The sequence below is a fragment of the Homarus americanus genome, unplaced genomic scaffold, assembly GCF_018991925.1.
Source record: "Homarus americanus isolate GMGI-L3 unplaced genomic scaffold, GMGI_Hamer_2.0 scaffold4896, whole genome shotgun sequence".
NCBI lineage: Eukaryota > Metazoa > Arthropoda > Malacostraca > Decapoda > Nephropidae > Homarus > Homarus americanus.
Genome location: NW_024749657.1, coordinates 6,770,583 through 6,790,740, shown reverse-complemented (window position 1 = coordinate 6,790,740; position 20,158 = coordinate 6,770,583). Strand labels below are relative to the sequence as shown.

The 20,158-nt window shown below is 36.1% G+C and overlaps 1 protein-coding gene across 1 annotated transcript; it reads left to right on the top strand.

Moving 5' to 3' along the window:
- The first annotated feature begins 239 nt into the window (after window positions 1-239).
- Window positions 240-16,294, top strand: LOC121853428 (CUB domain-containing protein 2-like). Its single transcript, XM_042347536.1, has 14 exons — window positions 240-426; window positions 1,098-1,197; window positions 1,608-1,818; window positions 2,486-2,622; window positions 5,015-5,146; window positions 6,068-6,278; window positions 6,941-7,077; window positions 8,019-8,150; window positions 9,073-9,283; window positions 9,767-9,903; window positions 12,620-12,709; window positions 13,873-14,079; window positions 14,262-14,395; window positions 14,704-16,294. Exons 1-12 carry the CDS (start codon window positions 343-345, stop codon window positions 14,067-14,069), a joined length of 1,779 nt encoding a protein of 592 aa, XP_042203470.1. The 5' UTR covers window positions 240-342; the 3' UTR covers window positions 14,070-14,079; window positions 14,262-14,395; window positions 14,704-16,294.
- The last annotated feature ends 3,864 nt before the right edge of the window (window positions 16,295-20,158 follow it).

The following is a 20,158-nucleotide window of genomic DNA, read 5'->3' as shown; positions in this document are numbered from 1 at the left end:
ACCTCAAAGGAATTTATGATTGAGGCATTGCTTTGCTGCATAAATTAAGCAGTCAAAGGAATTCTGTAACACTATAAAGAAAGACCTGGATATATGTTTATCTTCACAAATTAATGTATACTTCATTACACAAGTGTCCCTCCCACCCTTTATGACTATACTGTATCTCATTTCTCTCCTTCCCTCCTCCCTGGCCCCTCACACCTCCCCTGCTGCCCTGGTAATATTAAGCAACAGCTGGTGGGTAGAGAACATAAGAGTGAGAGAGAACTGCTGCTGGTCACTCGTCTGCTAGCTTTCATCCCTTACAGTTATTTCTCTGGTGTGAGTGTGTTGACCACCATGGGTCGTCACTTGGGAAACCTGTTGCCTCTCCTGCTCCTGCTGGCTGGACCTGCCACCTCCTCTCTCCTCAACAAACTCAAGGTATACAGTACTCTCCACTTCAACCTATAATTACTGGGTACTTTTAGTCAACTTACAAATATTGACATTAGATTATTCCATGTATCACTGGTAATGCTGACTTAATATATTTATTATTTTAATATTATTAGAAGACAGACAATGTTATACAGTCCTAGAGTGGGATACTGCACTGGTGATTAACACTGTGTATGTTTTTGTTCATGACTAAATTGGATAAAATACAAAATATCTTTAACATACTGTATAATCAAACTGTACGTGCTGTTCACTGTAGATCAGAGGTATTGTACAGTAACTAAATTTTGTTGTGGTACTTCTTGTTCACTGTATATTAACTTACTTCTCCCATTTACATCATACAATACATAGAAGTCAGCATATATGTAAGTTAGGTGCAAATTTTTCCTGTTATTTTGTATTTATCTGTATCTTATTCAGGATTATTTTTTTTAAACTTCTAACATATATCCCGGTTATACAGTACATGTGATTACATGCAATGTTAATTGGTAATCATCATTAGTACCTTAAGTTTTCAATATATGGAGTACCCAGAAATTAGTTCATTTTAACTAATCAAGATTTTTATAAAATATCTGTACTTCTTAATTTACTACTGTACTTGCCATACTTGTCTTTTAATGTGTATCCTGTTTCTTGGATTTCAGCCTCGTCAACAATACCTCAATACTTCAGAACCACCCAACACACCATCAGGAGAACTTTCTGGGGTTCTAAACAATGACAACATGTGTGAATCACTTCAAGGTAAGGGCTGAAGTAAAAAACAACTATTGAAATTAATATTGATAATTTTGTTCACTTCATAATGCACTGTGTATACTATACCACAGTCTGCACTATTAACATTAATGGATCCTGTACTTCAACTTACTGGAGGAAAAATTACTACTCTCACTGATACACTCTCATCATTATAATATAATGGTAACCATTTTGTTCAATGGTAATTCAGTATTCAGTCATCAGTCTCAAATCATATTAAACCTCTTTTGATACCCATCAATGATAAAATGTATCCCTCATCACTTATTGACCAACAGTCCCTTATGATATCTACAGTATAGCTGTCTGACCCCTGGCAGTGTTAGGGTCACTGCCACCTGTTGACCCACATGTCCCTCATGTTATATATAATCTTCCTTGACATGTGACAGTGTTGGAGGAAGAATCTGGCTACATTGATATGTGGTCAGCCAACGGAACCTACCAGAACAATCTTGACTGTGAGTGGCGGATCTTCACCTCTCCAGGCACTGTCATCCACTTCACCTGGATGAGCTTTGATCTCGAAGGCTCATCTAACTGTATTTATGATTATGTTCAGATACAGGAACTCTCTTCATTTGGTGAAGTCTTAACAATGTAGTAAGTAAATTTTTGTCTTGAAGTTATTTATTAAGTTTTTCTTAAATATATATTACCTTTAAGTAAGTCTGCTGTTAACTGAGCTTTGTGGTCCCAGACTAATAAGGCCAAAAATTTAACATGTTCAAAATTACACAAATTAACTTTTCTTAATATTGAAAATTACATTGAATTATCTGGAATATGTTTACCTATTTTCTTTACCTTCCTTCTGCCTCTCCTCCTGTGTGGCCTGGATCAAGGTTTCAGGAACCTTAAGTATGGGAGGAAATGGTGGAGGGGAATAATGCTAGACGAGTGACAGGAAAGAGCTGAAACTACAAGTTGAAATACTCGATACAATTTCCTTATGTATTTTAAATTAATACAGTATTATATTATTTATTAACTGAAATTTGAATATTAGATAAAGATATTTCTTTAACTTTTTTAATATACCATATAATCTCTAATTAATAATTATTGGAAGAACTCCTCTATTGAGTTGTTTGTTAACAAGTCGTGAAATTAATATTTACACAATTTTCTATTTAGTTTTTACAGGCAAATGTAAAATATTTTAATACTGTACTGTACTGTGTAAGTAAATAAGAAAATAATTTTAGTAATAATCTTTGAGAATGAAGTGTAGGTAAGATGGGCTAATGTGGTTCACTTGGGTCAACAGCAACAAGTCCTGTGGCAACGTTCTTCCAATGAACTACACATCCTCCAGTAACCGTGTGGCAATCAAGTTTCGCACTGATAGTTCTGTGGCGGGGCGAGGTTTCTCTCTCCTCTACACCAGTTCTGTGCCAGCAAATGGTAACGCCTTCCTCACATGTCATTAATACTACATAACTATATACTGTACTGTACACTGTGTGCGAATATATATATATATATATATATATATATATATATATATATATATATATATATATATATATATATATATATATATATATATATATATATATATATATATATATATATATATATATATATATATATATATATATATATATATATATATATATAGTGCGGTTTCACTTAACGCGTTTTATCATATACGCCAATGAACTTTCACTTAACACGGATTTTTTCCACATATACGCGGTGAGTGTCCGGCTCGAGACGCTATTTTTAGATTTGCCCCACCCGCCACCCTGCCTGACTGCCTGTTTTAGCTCATAAAATTCATACAAATTACCCGGCCAGAATATAATTTACATTGCTGGAATTCTTATAATTTGGTGATCATTTTGAATATAAACATCATATATTTTGCATTAGACATACAAATTTTAGATAAAAATTTTTCTCAGAGTAACTATGTTATCTTTTGTGCAAAATATATGACATTTATATTCAAAATATTCCTGGTCTTACAAGGAATCCAGCAATGTCAATTATATTATCCTAACTTTAGTTTGAGGTATTATTTATTAAAATTTAGTGGTTATCCCACACATCTCCTTGGGACGGTTGGTGGGGGGTGGGGGGGAGGGAGGGACCGACCGACCATCTGTTACCCTGTGAAGAATTATTTTTTTTTTTATTAACTGAAGATATTTGTTTTAGCTCATAAAATTCATACAAATTACCCGGTCTGAATATAATTTACATTGCTGGAATTCTTATAATTTGATGATCATTTTGAATATAAACATCATATTTTTGCATTAGACATACAAATTTTAGATAAAAATTTTTCTCAAATTAACTATGTTATCTTTTGTGCAAAATATATGACATTTATATTCAAAATATTCCTGGTCTTACAAGGAATCCAGCAATGTCAATTATATTATCCTAACTTTAATCTGAGGTATTATTTAATACTAAATGTTAAAAACCCTGGAAGGGAGGATTGGTGGGGGGTGGGGGGGAGGGTTGGGACTGACCGCGCGGTTGGAAGAGGGGGGGAGGCAAGGTGGGGTACTTTGATTGACAGATAGTGTCATGAAGATTATTTTTTTTTTTATTAACTGAAGATATTTGTTTTAGCTCATAAAATTCATACAAATTACCCGGTCAGAATATAATTTACATTGCTGGAATTCTTATAATTTGGTGATCATTTTGAATATAAACATCATATATTTTGCATTAAACATACAAATTTTAGATAAAAATTTTTCTCTAGGTAACTATGTTATCTTTTGTGCAAAATATATGACATTTATATTCAAAATATTCCTGGTCTTACAAGGAATCCAGCAATGTCAATTGTATTATCCTAACTTTAGTTTGAGGTATTATTTATTAAAATTTAGTGGTTTTCCCCCAAAAATTTCTCTGAGAGGGAAGAGCCGGCAGTGTAGTGTGAAGAGGGGGAGGGAGTTGAGTCCATTATTTGAATGGACATTAACTTGGCGACTGTATTTCTCTATTTCTCTTAAGTATTAATTGTGTGCATGTACCATCATAAAATTAAGATGTTATTTTTACTACAACATAGGTATGTGCCTTCAAAAAGTGGAGTTTGGGGGTCGGGCCGGTTTCTATTGGAATTAATCCCATATGTTCTGTTGTTCACTTAACGCGGATTTCACTTAACCGGGACCCTCTGGGTTCAATTGACCGCGTTAAGTGGGGTACAACTGTATATATATATATATATATATATATATATATATATATATATATATATATATATATATATATATATATATATATATATATATATATATATATATATATATATATATATATATATATATATCCTGACTTACGACGGGGTTAGGGACCCAAATCCAGGTCGTAAGTCGAAAATGCTTACATAATACATAGAAAATCTAAAATGGGTGTCTCTTTTTCTTCTCAGCACCACAAAACTCTCACTTTTAAGCTTGCCAGCCATTTTAAAAAGAATTACAAATGAAAATTTTCTCTGTGTACCAACGTTGGGACACGAAAATAGATAATTTGACAAAATTTTGGTATGACTGAGACAGGTCGTAAGTGCGAGTGGTCATAAGTCGAGTAGGTCGTAAGTTGGGTAGGAGCTGTATATATATATATCTATATATATATATATATATATATATATATATATATATATATATATATATATATATATATATATATATATATATATATATATATATATATATATATATATATATATATATATATATATTGACATAATTTTCAATTGTACAGATATTTAATATACTGTACAGTATCTCAACAAGAATTCTTCACTTCGCAGGTACTTTCAACACCACTATGCCTCCTTCAAGTACATCAGCACCCACCACTCCAGTCTGGCCCACTATTGTGGACTGGTTCACCACCACTGCCCAGCCTGTCAACAACACATCATTGTGCAGTGGATTGCCAAGTAACTATCAGCATTAATGTGTATAAAAGGTTATTTCTGGAAGTATTCATTTACTACAACTCTTCCCACACTTTATTGCATCAACTTATACAGTACAACATGAGTGTTGCTCTGATTTTATTAATGATGTAATGTTTGGGTGTCAGATAGATGTATGATGTTCATCGTAATGTAAGTACAGTTGGTGTTAACAAGAGATTCACTACAATGTACATACAAGTATTGAGAACTCCTATACTCTCTTAAGAGTAAGTCATGATTACAATTACCTTACAACAACTTTAAACAAGGTATGAGTCTGGCTCTTGGCACACCTGAGTCTCACTGTGAACAAACAATAATTTGTACAGCCTCACAGAACTGTCATTTATATCTGGATTAATTCTTACAAACATATAATGAGCATTTCATCCTGTTGATGATGTTATGCAGTAATTCATCTAATTTTTTTTCATATTAACTTTTATTACTAAGAATAGTTGATATACTATTATAATATAAGCAAAAAGCCAAGAAACTGATTTACGTTAATTTCTTCTTGTCAATATCACTTTTCATTGTCAACTGTATGGCAAGAAGTAAGTTTATAGAGCCACATGAGAGACTAAAGTATATATGTTCTTTTTCTCAATTCATATTAAGCACCTTGGGTAAACACTGACATAGGTACTGCATTTGATAATCATTGGCAGGATAACGTGTTCATATTTATTCCCTTCAGTGAAATTAATGACAGAATATATGCAATTCTTCACTTGTTGATTAGGAAGTTTGTAATGATGATGAACCACAAGCCTACAGGGTGTTCATAACAGTGCCAGCTGATCATAGCAATCTGACCTCTGGCAGTGTTAGGGTCACTGCCACCTGTTGACCCACATGTCCCTCATGTTATATATAATCTTCCTTGACATGTGACAGTGTTGGAGGAAGAATCTGGCTACATTGATATGTGGTCAGCCAACGGAACCTACCAGAACAATCTTGACTGTGAGTGGCGGATCTTCACCTCTCCAGGCACTGTCATCCACTTCACCTGGATGAGCTTTGATCTCGAAGGCTCATCTAACTGTATTTATGATTATGTTCAGATACAGGAACTCTCTTCATTTGGTGAAGTTTTAACAATGTAGTAAGTAAATTTTTGTCTTGAAGTTATTTATTAAGTTTTCTTAAATATATATTACCTTTAAGTAAGTCTGCTGTTAACTGAGCTTTGTGGACCCAGACTAATAAGGCCAAAAATTTATCAGGTTCAAAATTACACAAATAAATTTTTCTTAATATTGAAAATTACATTGAATTATCTGGAATATGTTTACCTATTTTCTTTACCTTCCTTCTGCATCTCCTCCTGTGTGGCCTGGATCAAGGTTTCAGGAACCTTAAGTATGGGAGGAAATGGTGGAGGGGAATAATGCTAGACGAGTGACAGGAAAGAGCTGAAACTACAAGTTGAAATACTCGACACAATTTTCCTCATATATTTTAAATTAATATTATACTGCAGTATTTATTAACTAAAACTTGAATATTAGATAAAGATATTTCTTTAACTTTTTTAATATACCGTATAATCTCTAATTAATAATTATTGGAAGAGCTCCTCTATTGAGTTGTTTGTTAACAAGTCGTGAAATTAATATTTACACAATTTTTTATTTCATTTTTACAAGCAAATGAAAAATATTTTAATACTGTACTGTGTAAGTAAATTAAAAAATAATAATAATGATAATCTTTGAGAGTAAAGTGTAAGTAAGATGGGCTTATGTGGTTCACTTGGGTCAACAGCAACAAGTCCTGTGGCAACGTTCTTCCAATGACCTGCACGTCCTCCAGCAACCGTGTGGCAATCAAGTTTCACACTGATAGTTCTGTAGCGAGGCGAGGTTTCTCTCTCCTCTACACCAGTTCTGTGCCAGCAAATGGTAATATCTTCCTCACATGTCATTAATACTACATAACTATATACTGTACTGTACACTGTATGTGTGTGCATATATATATACATACAGTAATACCCTGATTTAAGTGGTTTCGCTTTACGCGATTCTACATTTTTCATTTACACGGTACCTCGCCAGAACCGGAATTTAATTTTATGCGGTGCATCTACTTATATACGCGAGTGAAGTATAATTTTTTTATTTAGCTCATAAAATTCATACAAATTACCTGGCCAGAATATAATTTACATTGCTGGAATTCTTACAATATGATGATCATTTTGAATATATACATCATGGATTTTGCATTAAACATACAAATTTTAGATCTAATATAATAAATTGGTTTACACAAAGCAAATATTTTATCTTTTGTGCAAAATATATGAAGTTTACATTCAAAATATTCCTTGACCTGCAAGGAATCTAGAAATGTCAATTATATTATCCTAACTTTAGTCTGAGGTATTATTTATTTCTATACCTTAAAATCTAGTGTTTTCACGCAAACATTTCTCAGAGAGGGAGGAGCTTGCGAGCTTGGGAAGAGAGAGGGGTGGGGGGGGGGAGTTGAGTCCATTATTTGAATGGACATTAACCTGGCGACTGTATTTCTCTTAAATATTAATTGTGTATGCATACCATCATAAAATTAAGATGTTATTTTTACTACAACATAGGTATTGTGTCGGAAAAAGTGGAGTTTGGGGGGTCGGGCCAGTCTCTATTGGAATTAATCCCATATGTTCTGTTATTCCATTTGCGCAGTTTTCGTTTTACCCGGTACCCTGTGGGTTCAATTGACCGAGTAAAAAATCGGGGTATCACTGTATATATATTGTACAGGTATATATATTGACATAATTTTCTATTGTACAGATATTTAACATACAGTATCTCAACAAGAATTCTTCACTTCACAGGTACTTTCAACACCACTATGGCTCCTCCATGTACATCAACACCCACCACTCCCGTCTGGCCCACTACTCTAGACTGGGTCTCCACCACTGCCCAGCCTGTCACCAACACGTCATGGTGCAGTGGATTGCAAAGTAACTATCAGCATTAATGTGTATAAAAGGTTATTTCTGGAAGTATTCATTTACTACAACTCTTCCCACACTTTATTGCATCAACTTATACAGTACAACATGAGTGTTGCTCTGATTTTATTAATGATGTAATGTTTGGGTGTCAGATAGATGTATGATGTTCATCGTAATGTAAGTACAGTTGGTGTTAACAAGAGATTCACTACAATGTACATACAAGTATTGAGAACTCCTATACTCTCTTAAGAGTAAGTCATGATTACAATTACCTTACAACAACTTTAAACAAGGTATGAGTCTGGCTCTTGGCACACCTGAGTCTCACTGTGAACAAACAATAATTTGTACAGCCTCACAGAACTGTCATTTATATCTGGATTAATTCTTACAAACATATAATGAGCATTTCATCCTGTTGATGATGTTATGCAGTAGTTCATCTAATTTTTTTTCCATATTAACTTTTATTACTAAGAATAGTTGATATACTATTATAATATAAGCAAAAAGCCAAGAAACTGATTTACGTTAATTTCTTCTTGTCAATATCACTTTTCATTGTCAACTGTATGGCAAGAAGTAAGTTTATAGAGCCACATGAGAGACTAAAGTATATATGTTCTTTTTCTCAATTCATATTAAGCACCTTGGGTAAACACTGACGTAGGTACTGTATTTGATAATCATTGGCAGGATAACGTGTTTATATTTATTCCCTTCAGTGAAATTAATGACAGAATATATGCAATTCTTCACTTGTTGATTAGGAAGTTTGTAATGATGATGAACCACAAGCCTACAGGGTGTTCATAACAGTGCCAGCTGATTATAGCAATCTGACCCCTGGCAGTGTTAGGGTCACTGCCACCTGTTGATCCACATGTCCCTCATGTTATATATAATCTTCCTTGACATGTGACAGTGTTGGAGGAAGAATCTGGCTACATTGATATGTGGTCAGCCAACGGAACCTACCAGAACAATCTTGACTGTGAGTGGCGGATCTTCACCTCTCCAGGCACTGTCATCCACTTCACCTGGATGAGCTTTGATCTCGAAGGCTCAAATTCCTGTCCTTTTGATTATGTTCAGATACAGGAACTCTCTTCATTTGGTGAAGTCTTAACAATGTAGTAAGTAAATTTTTGTCTTGAAGTTATTTATTAAGTTTTTCTTAAATATATATTACCTTTAAGTAAGTCTGCTGTTAACTGAGCTTTGTGGTCCCAGACTAATAAGGCCAAAAATTTAACATGTTCAAAATTACACAAATTAACTTTTCTTAATATTGAAAATTACATTGAATTATCTGGAATATGTTTACCTATTTTCTTTACCTTCCTTCTGCCTCTCCTCCTGTGTGGCCTGGATCAAGGTTTCAGGAACCTTAAGTATGGGAGGAAATGGTGGAGGGGAATAATGCTAGACGAGTGACAGGAAAGAGCTGAAACTACAAGTTGAAATACTCGACACAATTTTCCTCATATATTTTAAATTAATATTGTGTGTTATTAGCAAATTTAAATATCTATGCATATATGAGGTAAAATATTACCAAAGATATCTTTGAGAATGAAGTTTAGGTAAGATGGGCTAATGTGGTTCATGGTCAACAGCAACAAGTCCTGTGGCAACGTTCTTCCAGTGAACTACACATCCTCCAGTAACCGTGTGGCAATCAAGTTTCACACTGATGGTTCTGCAACACGGCGAGGCTTCTCTCTCCTCTACACCAGTTCTGTGCCAGCAAATGGTAATGTCTTCCTCAAGTGTCTTTTCAGTGTCATCAATACAGTACTATAAAAGATAATTTAAACAGCAACATGACAGACTCCTTGGCCCATGTATATATCTCAGTCTAACTATCTTTAATGTTCGTTTGTCTTCATCATGGGTGTTGTCATGCAGTTTCTTGACAATTTAACTTCTGGAGGAGTCAGACGTTAGGATTGTAACAAATTTTAAATTTAATAATCATAACTGCAGAAAGCTACAGAATGATCTTTGTCAGCTTCAAGAGTGGTTGAAAAAATGGCTGTTAAGATTGAATGTCACAATGTGTAAGAGGATGCACCTAGGTCGTACCAACATTAAGGAGGAGTATCATATGCATCAACGCAGTGAAGAAACAGCATTAACAAAGACTGAATTGTGAGAAGGTGAATCAAAGAACTAAACTAGTAGGTATTCTAAGAAGGGCGCTCATATATCTAAACGGTCCGTCCCTTATAACACTTTTTAAGAGTGAGGTGCTTCCCTATTTCGAGTACTATCACGCCGTCTGGTCCCCAAGATATGCTTGAGACTCCGTTGATTGAAAATGTCCTTGAGGGGCCACCAGACGGGTGCTTGCAGTATGGCACCTCAGTTACCCAGAGAGATTAGAATGCTTGCAACTGCCTAGCTTAGTAAACTATAGGAGGGTAAGGGGTGACTTAATTGAAGTTTATAAACATCTCAGAGGACACTACTCATTTGAGTGTCCATATTTGGAGGTGGCAGATGCATGCCCCACTAGGGATCACAAGTTCAGAAAATTATGTGGGCAAACTTTTTCAGAGTGTGAATTGTAAACTCTTAGAACACTCTGCCAGAGAGTGTTGTGATGGCTCTGGATGTGAGCTCCTTCAAGACCAGACTTGACCAACACTTGCACAGGTACAGATACATTCTGTACCTGGATAGCTTCAAACATAGGTTGGATGCATATATGACCGATAGGGGTTGGGTGTAAACGGGACTGCGCCAATAGACCCACTGCAGTTTCTTTCATTCTTATGTTTATGCCCAGTAGTTGCCAACAGTGTATAACAGAGACTTGACCGACTGCCCAAGCAGCTAACAAGCTGATCAGTGGTGAAGAGGATAAAAGTGAAAGTATAACAAATAACCGCTCACATACTCCATATTTTCTTTATACTGAACATTAGTATGTTTAATATATAATTTTATAGTGAATTTCTTGAGTTAATTAAGTTAATTATATAGAAAAAATTATGTAAAGTATGTATTATAAAGGATATGTACTTATACCTGCTATTGGTAAACACATCTCATTATGTCTTGATACCAATTCAAGAGATGGTGTAAGGAGTCTTTATAGACATAGATGAAGTACTAAGGCACAAAATTCTATATTCTGGTGAAGGAGATGAGTGGTTGACCTGTGAGTGTGTCTACCTGTACCACCAAATGCCTCTGGGTGCATTATATTTTTGTCCCGGTGTACTGTACAATATTTAATCCATTCCAGCCAACTCACCTAGCTATTGTAGATGAATCCAGTAGATGTGTTGGCTACCTGTAGGAAATTAGGGGTTTTTATTTCTCTTATATCACTCACTCTGAGACCCCAGGGGACCACATGGAACTTCCCTACTCTTTCAGAAAACCTCATATCACAATCCTCTTTAATTCCAAACGCTTCCCTCATGGTCTAGCTACAACTTTAAGCATTAGTAGACAACTTAGATAGAAAGGACCACACAAGAACTCTAAAACAATTGTAAGTGAAATTGAAGTATACACTACATAATCTTTTGAGACTTTCTTGGTAATGTGGAGTCATCACCCAATCTTTTATTCACTACAGTAAACCCCCGCTTTGGTTTCACTTCTTTACGCTGCTTCCACGCTTTGCTGCACCCTGCCTAAAACCGAATGCTCACTTTCCGCGTGTGTGTACCCTTTACGCCGAGAGCGGCGCTAGCAGGTGCGACAAGGTCGCCCAGTCATCAAAACATTACCGAAGTTCTTCACCGCCACCCACCACAGCCGCCCAAGTCAGTGATAGTGATAATGATAGTGAGGATATGGACTTATATGGACTTTGAGAGGTTTGACAAAGAGACCCTGCAAGCCTCTGTGGTGGATAGTGATACAATTACAAGTGATACAGGTGAGGGCCAATAATCTGCCCTGCCTCAGAACCAACCCCCATCCCCGTGTGCCCAGCCATCTTTTCTACTAATGTAAGTGTTAAAAAGCCTAATATTATTGATATTTCTCTTAATTATTAATTGTGCATACCATCATAAAATTAAGACGTTATTTTTAGTACAACGTAGGTATTGTGTCTGAAAAAGTGGAGTTTGGGGGTCGGCCCGGTTTCTATTTCAATTAATCCCACATGTTGTTCACTTTACGCGTTTCTCACTTTACACGGGCCGCCATGGGTTCAATTGACCTCAGAAGTGAGGGTTCACTGTATTGTTTTCTTGTTCCCTGACACAGCTGACTGATAGTTTACAAGCTAAGTTTGTCATAAATCATTTAATCCAAGAAATTGACCATGTTCACAAGGGGAAAGAATAAGAGCATCAAGCAGTAATATTGATGCTCATAATCCTCCATGAACACAAATCTTCAGCCTGGTCTTTACACTCAAAACACAAAATTTTCAGATTCATTCTTTAATATATTTAGGCAATAATGACATTTGTTTTAATAAACCTTTCCATTTACCTCAGACACAGACCCAGCTAGCTCCTCACCTGCCCCACCCACACCACAGTGGCCCACTGCCTCGCCATCTGTTTTACTGTGTAATGGCACACAAGGTAGAGTACAGAGAACATTTTTCATGATATACCAGACGTGATTACTCTTATTACAAAGTCTTTCTCACATAGTGTATGTTGTTGATGATGAAGATGATGTACAGTACAGTGTGTCTCTATTCCTTGAGAATTGTGCATCATAATGGGTATAATACAACCTATAGTAGTCTAAAATAAAACTGTATATACTGTACTGTTAATGAAAAACATCTTCCTATGTCATACCAACACCCATCTGATTTATCTCTGTCACTTCATATAACCCACCATTACCCCTTAGCAGCATATCTATCCCCATTAACCTTTGCAATACACAAAAAAAAAGTTTGATTAATTAAGAAAACATACTTTGAAATAACACCTAGGCATGTACTATACAAGGACAGAAAGAAAATTAAATAAAAAGAGTAATCACCTTGGCCATGTGACACCATGTCTACAAGGCAATTTATTGTCTAAAATTTATATACAAATGTTTACAATTGTCCTAAGATGTTGATAGCACTACAAGGGTTAATCACTGGATGCCCTGTTTTCTGTCCATTAATGTTATTGCTTCCTGGGTGTTTGACCATCTTCCATCCAGTACCTCTCTCATCCCACCCTTTTGCCACTACTGTACAGGTATCTATCTCCCTTTTGCCTTTTTAGTCCTCTCTTTCAACCATCAATTAAAAGACTGTTTTTGTCAATCTTTTTATTTATATTCTGTCACATGTCCTGATGCTCACATCCACAAAGCTGCTTTATATTTGTGTCTTCCATTCTCTATGTCATATTTACCCATTTTGTCTGTCTCACACACACCAGTTCCACTCTTTCCAACTTATTTATTACTTCTGCATATGGAGTCCTAACTTCACTCACATACAAGGGATGAAGAAGATAAAAGTAAAAGTATAACAATTTATAGAACTGTATACTAGTAGTTTTTAATCAATTTATCTATTACTTATTCATTGTGATCTAACTTGACCTATGGTATTGTTAGGGCCATTTCCACCTATTAACCCAGTAATGTTTGTAATATTTTTTGAAAACCCCTTTCCTATTAGCACAAGGTCACTGTTATCCATTGACCTGCCATAATCTCTCTAGGAGGACCACTATCTATTGACCTACAGTCCTTCACCATATACCTAACCTGCCTTAATCTGCTTCAGTTTCGTTGGCTACCCGTGGCAGCATCAGTGTAGGGTCTTCCACTAATCACTATGAAGACAACCAGAGCTGTGAGTGGCGGCTAGTGAGTCCTCCAGGCTCTGTCTTCCGTATCACCTGGCACAGATTCGACCTGGAAGAAGGTATCTCTGCAATTATGACTATGTTGAAGTCCTGGATGTTTCTTCAGTCAGCGTAAAGCTCAGAGGGTAAGGGACATTTAATGCAGCTTTTTATTATTGTTCTGTATTTCATTATAGGGAAAAAGTGGTCCAGCTTGGGAAACTAAGTACTGTACTATAATGCATATGAGCTATATTTTGTATCCTTTTTTTATATACCCAGTATATTGTATTATGAACACTGTAATAATTGATCACTTGCCTGGCAGGAGGTACTGTGGACACAGCCTGCCACCTCCACTCCTCACCTCATCCTCTACAGCAGTCATAAGATTCCAGAGTGATGGCTCAGTGGCTGGTTTTGGCTTCACTCTTCTCTATGAAAATGTTTCTGACCAACAAGGTAAAGTACCCTGTGTTCATGGTTATATGAGGTCACACTCTTCATCCTCCTGGGTGGGGAACCGTTGAAAATACTTTTGAGAACTTTGAAAAATAAAGTTTTAAATCTCCATGCAAAGTGTTACATAACTGTCAACAATTATGATAAATATAGACTCACATAAGACTCCCTCAATTATCTGACATCTTTTTGGTGGAATTCACCTCCAAAACCCATAGTTTTGCTGCACTTTATCTAATTACACTTCAACACAAAACAACATAAAAATCCTTTCCAATGTCTTGTATACTTTTTGTCAATTTTTTCAGACTCAAGTAATGAGACTGACTAGAAGAATGGCAATGGCACCAGAACTGGTTGTAGCAGTGGCTGTAAGTAACATTAAGCTATAATAATAAACAACGGATGATGGATGGCTGTAATCATATGCTGCTAGAATCCATAAATCAAACCAAATGACTATGAATATATGAATATAAGACTTATAGATACAATCATATAAATACAATACAAAATTTTACTGTACTGTACTGCACTTATAAATCAGTTGCACCCCATTTTAAATAACTGTACACTATATTGGTTGAGTGGATGCAGTGCTTACCTCTTGCCCTAAGGATTGCTGGTTCAATCCATGGGCAATGAATCCCAATCCACCCAGCTGTAAATGGGTACCTGACTTTACAGATGGGAGAAGAGAAGGCGTACAGGTACTGGTCACAATACCACCTTGTGTACTGAAGGTTTAGTTTACAATGTGGTGGATCCACAGTGGACCTAATTGGTAGTCAGGCCTCTGGGACCCACTTTTCTTCTTTCAGTAAATACATGTTTAATTTAGCTCCACCACTTGATATCTGAATAGTTTTTGATGAGATCTGCTGTATGTTATGGTTAGTTTTAATGCTGGAAAAAATAACTTGAAAATCAGTTATGAAGAAGACCACAAGAAACACACAAACCTCTAACAAAAACTACCCAACAGTTTTCAGGTCGAGTTCGGTTAGTTCTTAACATCACTTCATAAATAGGTTTCATAATAAATCTTTCCTCACTCTACCAACAAATTTGTATTCTCTGCATTAAGACAAACATATCAATGGAAACTTCATTCCAAAAATACAAAGTAGTAGTGGGAAAGCTGAGTAGTAAGCCCATACATGTCAATCTTGTTTATAATTTAATCCACTTGTGTTGCAAGACCTCGTCCTACTGGTCATCAACTGGTGACATCACTATGAACAGCCCCTCATCAACACTGGAGACATCTTGACCACCTTACTGTAACCAGAATAACACATTTCATAATTACATATTAAATAGAGGTACCTGTACTGTACCTATGTAAAAATTTATGGAAGAATTTCACACACAGTTGAGAAATTCCCACATAGCAGCAGCATTCATAAGATGGAATAGAAACCTTAAGAGAACCATATACAGGTACAATTTAATACACCTAGACCATGAAAAAAGGGGCCAAAACTCTTCATACATGTTACTTTAACTCTAGAACCATATACAACATACAGTAGTCTAAACAGAAATAATACATCATGGACAAAAGATTGACATTAGAACCTCAAATAATAATAATTGTGTTAAATAGCTTGAACTTTGTAGTCCTATACTGTACAGTATCTAATAAAGCCTAAGAAGACTGGATCCCTATAACTAAGAACAAATAAAATCTTACAACCAAGAGATTAGATTAGCCACTTGTGTCTGGGGTCCCCTCTGCTAAATAAAATTGTTTGGCATTAGACAAATAAAATTCTAAAAGTGACATCCCCATGGTAAAGGGGTTAAACCTACAACTCTTAATATATATGTTAATATGACCTCACCTAAGACTATCTTTAACTGGAAGCAGGATCACTAGTAAAAGACTGTAACAAGTGTGTCAGTGTTAATAACCCCAAATCCATCTACAAACAAAATAAAGTTTTCTTAGTTGTTCCCTTAACTTAAAAAAATAAATAATATTTTCTGAATGGTTAAGGTTGAATAATAAAGCTTTACGTTGACCAAAAAAGTTTTACATTGACCAATAAATCCAAAATTTTAATGGTAATTACTGTACATGAAACAAGATACAATGTTTGCATAAAACTGATGTGATGGTAATTATACAGCTATAAAATTATGATTTTCTTCCAAATAACCAGATAATTCATCCTGTATACTAGCAAACACATTTGGACTTGCTGTGTACAAGTGTGTATTTCTTCAATATACACTATAACCAAATATATAGTGCTAAAAAGCTGTTTCTAATTCACTATATTAACTCCAAAGTGAATAAACTACAGTATACTGTGTGTGCTATCTTACTGTGACTCTCATTTCCCTTCATTTATAAAGTTCAGAAGGACTCATTTAATTTCATGTTGCAGCGCTCGCGAGTTTTCGATTCTACGCCAATCAACTCACGATCTTAATCCCGATGGATTAAAGACATTCTTCGCCGGACATGCTATTAGTCACTGGCCGCCGCCTCCCGGCAGCTCCAGCAACCCACACAGTGCCTGATTGACGAGGAGAAGGCGTTCGTGAATGAAAAATGATAACTATCGAACTGAAGACAGACATAACCGGTTGGCGAGGAGAGGGGCGTTCAAAATGGCCAATTCAAACTCTTCGCCACCCTTTTATGACCCCCCTGAGCTACTTATTCGGGAATTTCACAGACACATTTATCGATCTCAGTTACAGTACACCTTGGCTTATGAAAATTAGGCTATGGCTTGCCAGCCATTTTAAAGGGAATTACAAACGAAAATTTTGTCAGTACACAGCGCGATCACTAACGTCGGGACTTGAAAATACGTAATTTGAAAAGTATTTTATACGACTGCGGCGGTCGTATGTCCGGGTGGCTGTAAGTCGAGTAGGTCGTAAGTCGAGGAGTACCTGTATATTATATAGTATATAAAGCTTGTAGCCTAATTTTCATATGCCAAGTGATTACATAAGAGCATGAAGATCATCTTAGTGATATGAATGTGTAAATCGATTTAGGATTTTTGACGTGATTCCCACATATGACTTCACTTAGACTTCAATTTCTAGATGTGATTATAAAGAAAGTCATCCCACTGAGGAGTAAATTTCTTGGTCAGAATAAATAAATTGTGCTAGTCCGGTGGGTGGCACTTGTCATAACAGCCTATACCCAGGCAGCTAGCCTGTGGGACTTTTAAAGGGACCTTGACGCTAAAGTCCTGCTACCAAGACACAGATTAGAAGCAATTATCATAGTAATAATAGAGATCAATATTATTGTTATTTGTAAGCCGACGATTAGAAGTCCATCACATGGTAAACTGGTGGGCTTAAGACTGAGTAGAACTGTACAGAGTCTGCACGCCCCTCTCCCACTCCTCCCCAACAGCAACAACCATAATGGGTATGGAATCAGGGTCTGAAGCAGCACCAGGAAGTCTGTTGACATGTAATTACTGTAGGCCGACGTTGAATATAGATTGTACAGGCCTGAGCAATGCAATGTTTAGGACGATACACAATGTGGTAAGGAATGAAGGCTGCTGCTGGTATTGCCCTGACTGCATAGTCAAGGTGAAAGAGGCGAACGTAACTACAGTGTACAGTATATTGAGAGATGGCTGAACAGTATTTAGTTGTGGTAGAGCTTAAACACACACACACACACTCAAAGTTTTGTTCATACAAGGTTTTGTTAAGAGATATAGGTATACGTAATACTGTAGGTGTATAATTTACATAAGTTTGTAATTAAAGGTTAAAATAAGATTCATGTTTTAGAGTTAGGGTATTAAGAAGAGAACCACACACTCGGTAGCTGGGCAGATATGTTGAGATTGTCAAAGAAATAATGGATTTTCATTTATATATACACTCACTCCAAAAGGTATCTTTACGGAAGGGTCCGATGAATTTCAAAACAAACACTGACTCCTGTTGTGCTGGTAGGTTGTCAAAATCCTTCGCGTGTCATATTGTCGCTCAAAAAATCGTAAAGATATTTTTAAGAGTAAGTAGTATAAAGTAGTCTTAAGGATGTTGAAGAATTTGTAATTTGTTCATTTATAATTTGATTACCTGTAACTTGTTTATAGTGAAAATTATATATTAAAAGTAACTTTTTTCAGGACTTAAAGAGCCCATGGAAGAGTGGGAGTTTTGCATCCAGTCAATAGCAAAGTTTTTCAAGTTTGGTATGGGCTCCCTGTATGAGCGTAGCCCTAACAGATACCGCTCACGCCAGAAGAACTCACAAGTTATAAGTATAAAAATATGGATTATGTTATCAGTATTAAATTTTGTTTTGTTTTTAATGAGTTGAATTTTATCATAATAAGATAGGATACTGTAATGGGTTAACTCACCACTTGCATCTACTACTTCTCATTTTATTGTGGCTTCAGAATCCAAAGCTTGTTGGGCTTTGGTTATAAATGAAGTATTGATCCTGAAATCCCATCTGGTAACTGAATCCCAAATTAATTGACTCAGATACTCTTCTTTCTCCCATTGGGTAATACTACCTGTTAATCATCTGAAACTTGATGACTGATGAGCCCACATGATTTAGCTGTGTGTCTACTGATGTGTACACAGTTCATTGCTTTCTACTTGAAATGGTGAACTGTTTTTACTACAGATCTCCTTTTGAGATTTTGTTGTTGTAAGGGCGGAAACGATCCTCCGGCTAGTTACCGTTGCTAACTCGCTCGTTTGCTGGTGCAGACGACACTTGGGGTGGTTGGACGGAGGTGAGAACGGCAGCGACTATCACCGCCGCCGGCAGATTCAACCCAGCCGCCATACCGTCAGTATCTAGCTACCCTGCTGTCCGTCAAATTCTGGCTGTGATCTCATCATAGGTCTTGGACTCGTGGGCTGTGTTCCCAGACCTTCACCTATCAACTGCCAACTCTCTGGTCATCTACCACTACCACATACCACGACCATCAGTTCATCACATTCCGTCGGTGCCTCGGTGTTCTCCTGCCTTTTCAAGACGTCGCTGAGTGTGGAGTCGAAGTGGACGTTTCGTTACCCTGAGTGTGCATCACCGAGTTCCAGAACCTTCCCCCAGGGCCACTGCCGTAGGAAATATTTGTTCATGGTTTGATTCTATAATTATTTGATTCCATTAATTGCTGACTCCCATTATTTGTTTGATTCCTTTAATTGTTGCTTCCATTAATTTGTTTGACTCCCGTAATTATTTGATGTTTGTTGAGTGGTGTCAGAGTTTTGTGTTATATTTTTATAGTAAAGAGATGCCAATCTCTAACGGTTGTTTGTTATTCCTCGGAAAACCATGGTCCTTGACTTTCCTTTATTAAGATCCTGATTAGCCTGGTAAGGGATTTCTATCCCTAAGTCCTAGGCCTTTACAGTTGTGATCAAGGAGCATAATTACTTCTTAAATTAGTCTCCTGTTTACAACCCAGGACTCAGGGCTATAATTCATGTGTTGTTTAGCTACAGACTCAGCCATATAAGGGGATTTAATGACCAAATTCTTAATTTCTTTATACATACTTTATCATCTCGTTATTTTATTCCTGAAAATTTATACTGTAACTCAAGATTAATGAAAATAGTTTTTGAGATGAATAAACAGACTACTTACGTGCGTCACTCCTTGGGATTTTACTTTTGTTGATTGAAATAAGACCAAGAAAATGGTTTTACAATAATTTGTTGTTTTAAAGTACTGTACTCTTTTATTTTTCAGTTACACGAGATATTTAATCAGATCTGCTACAC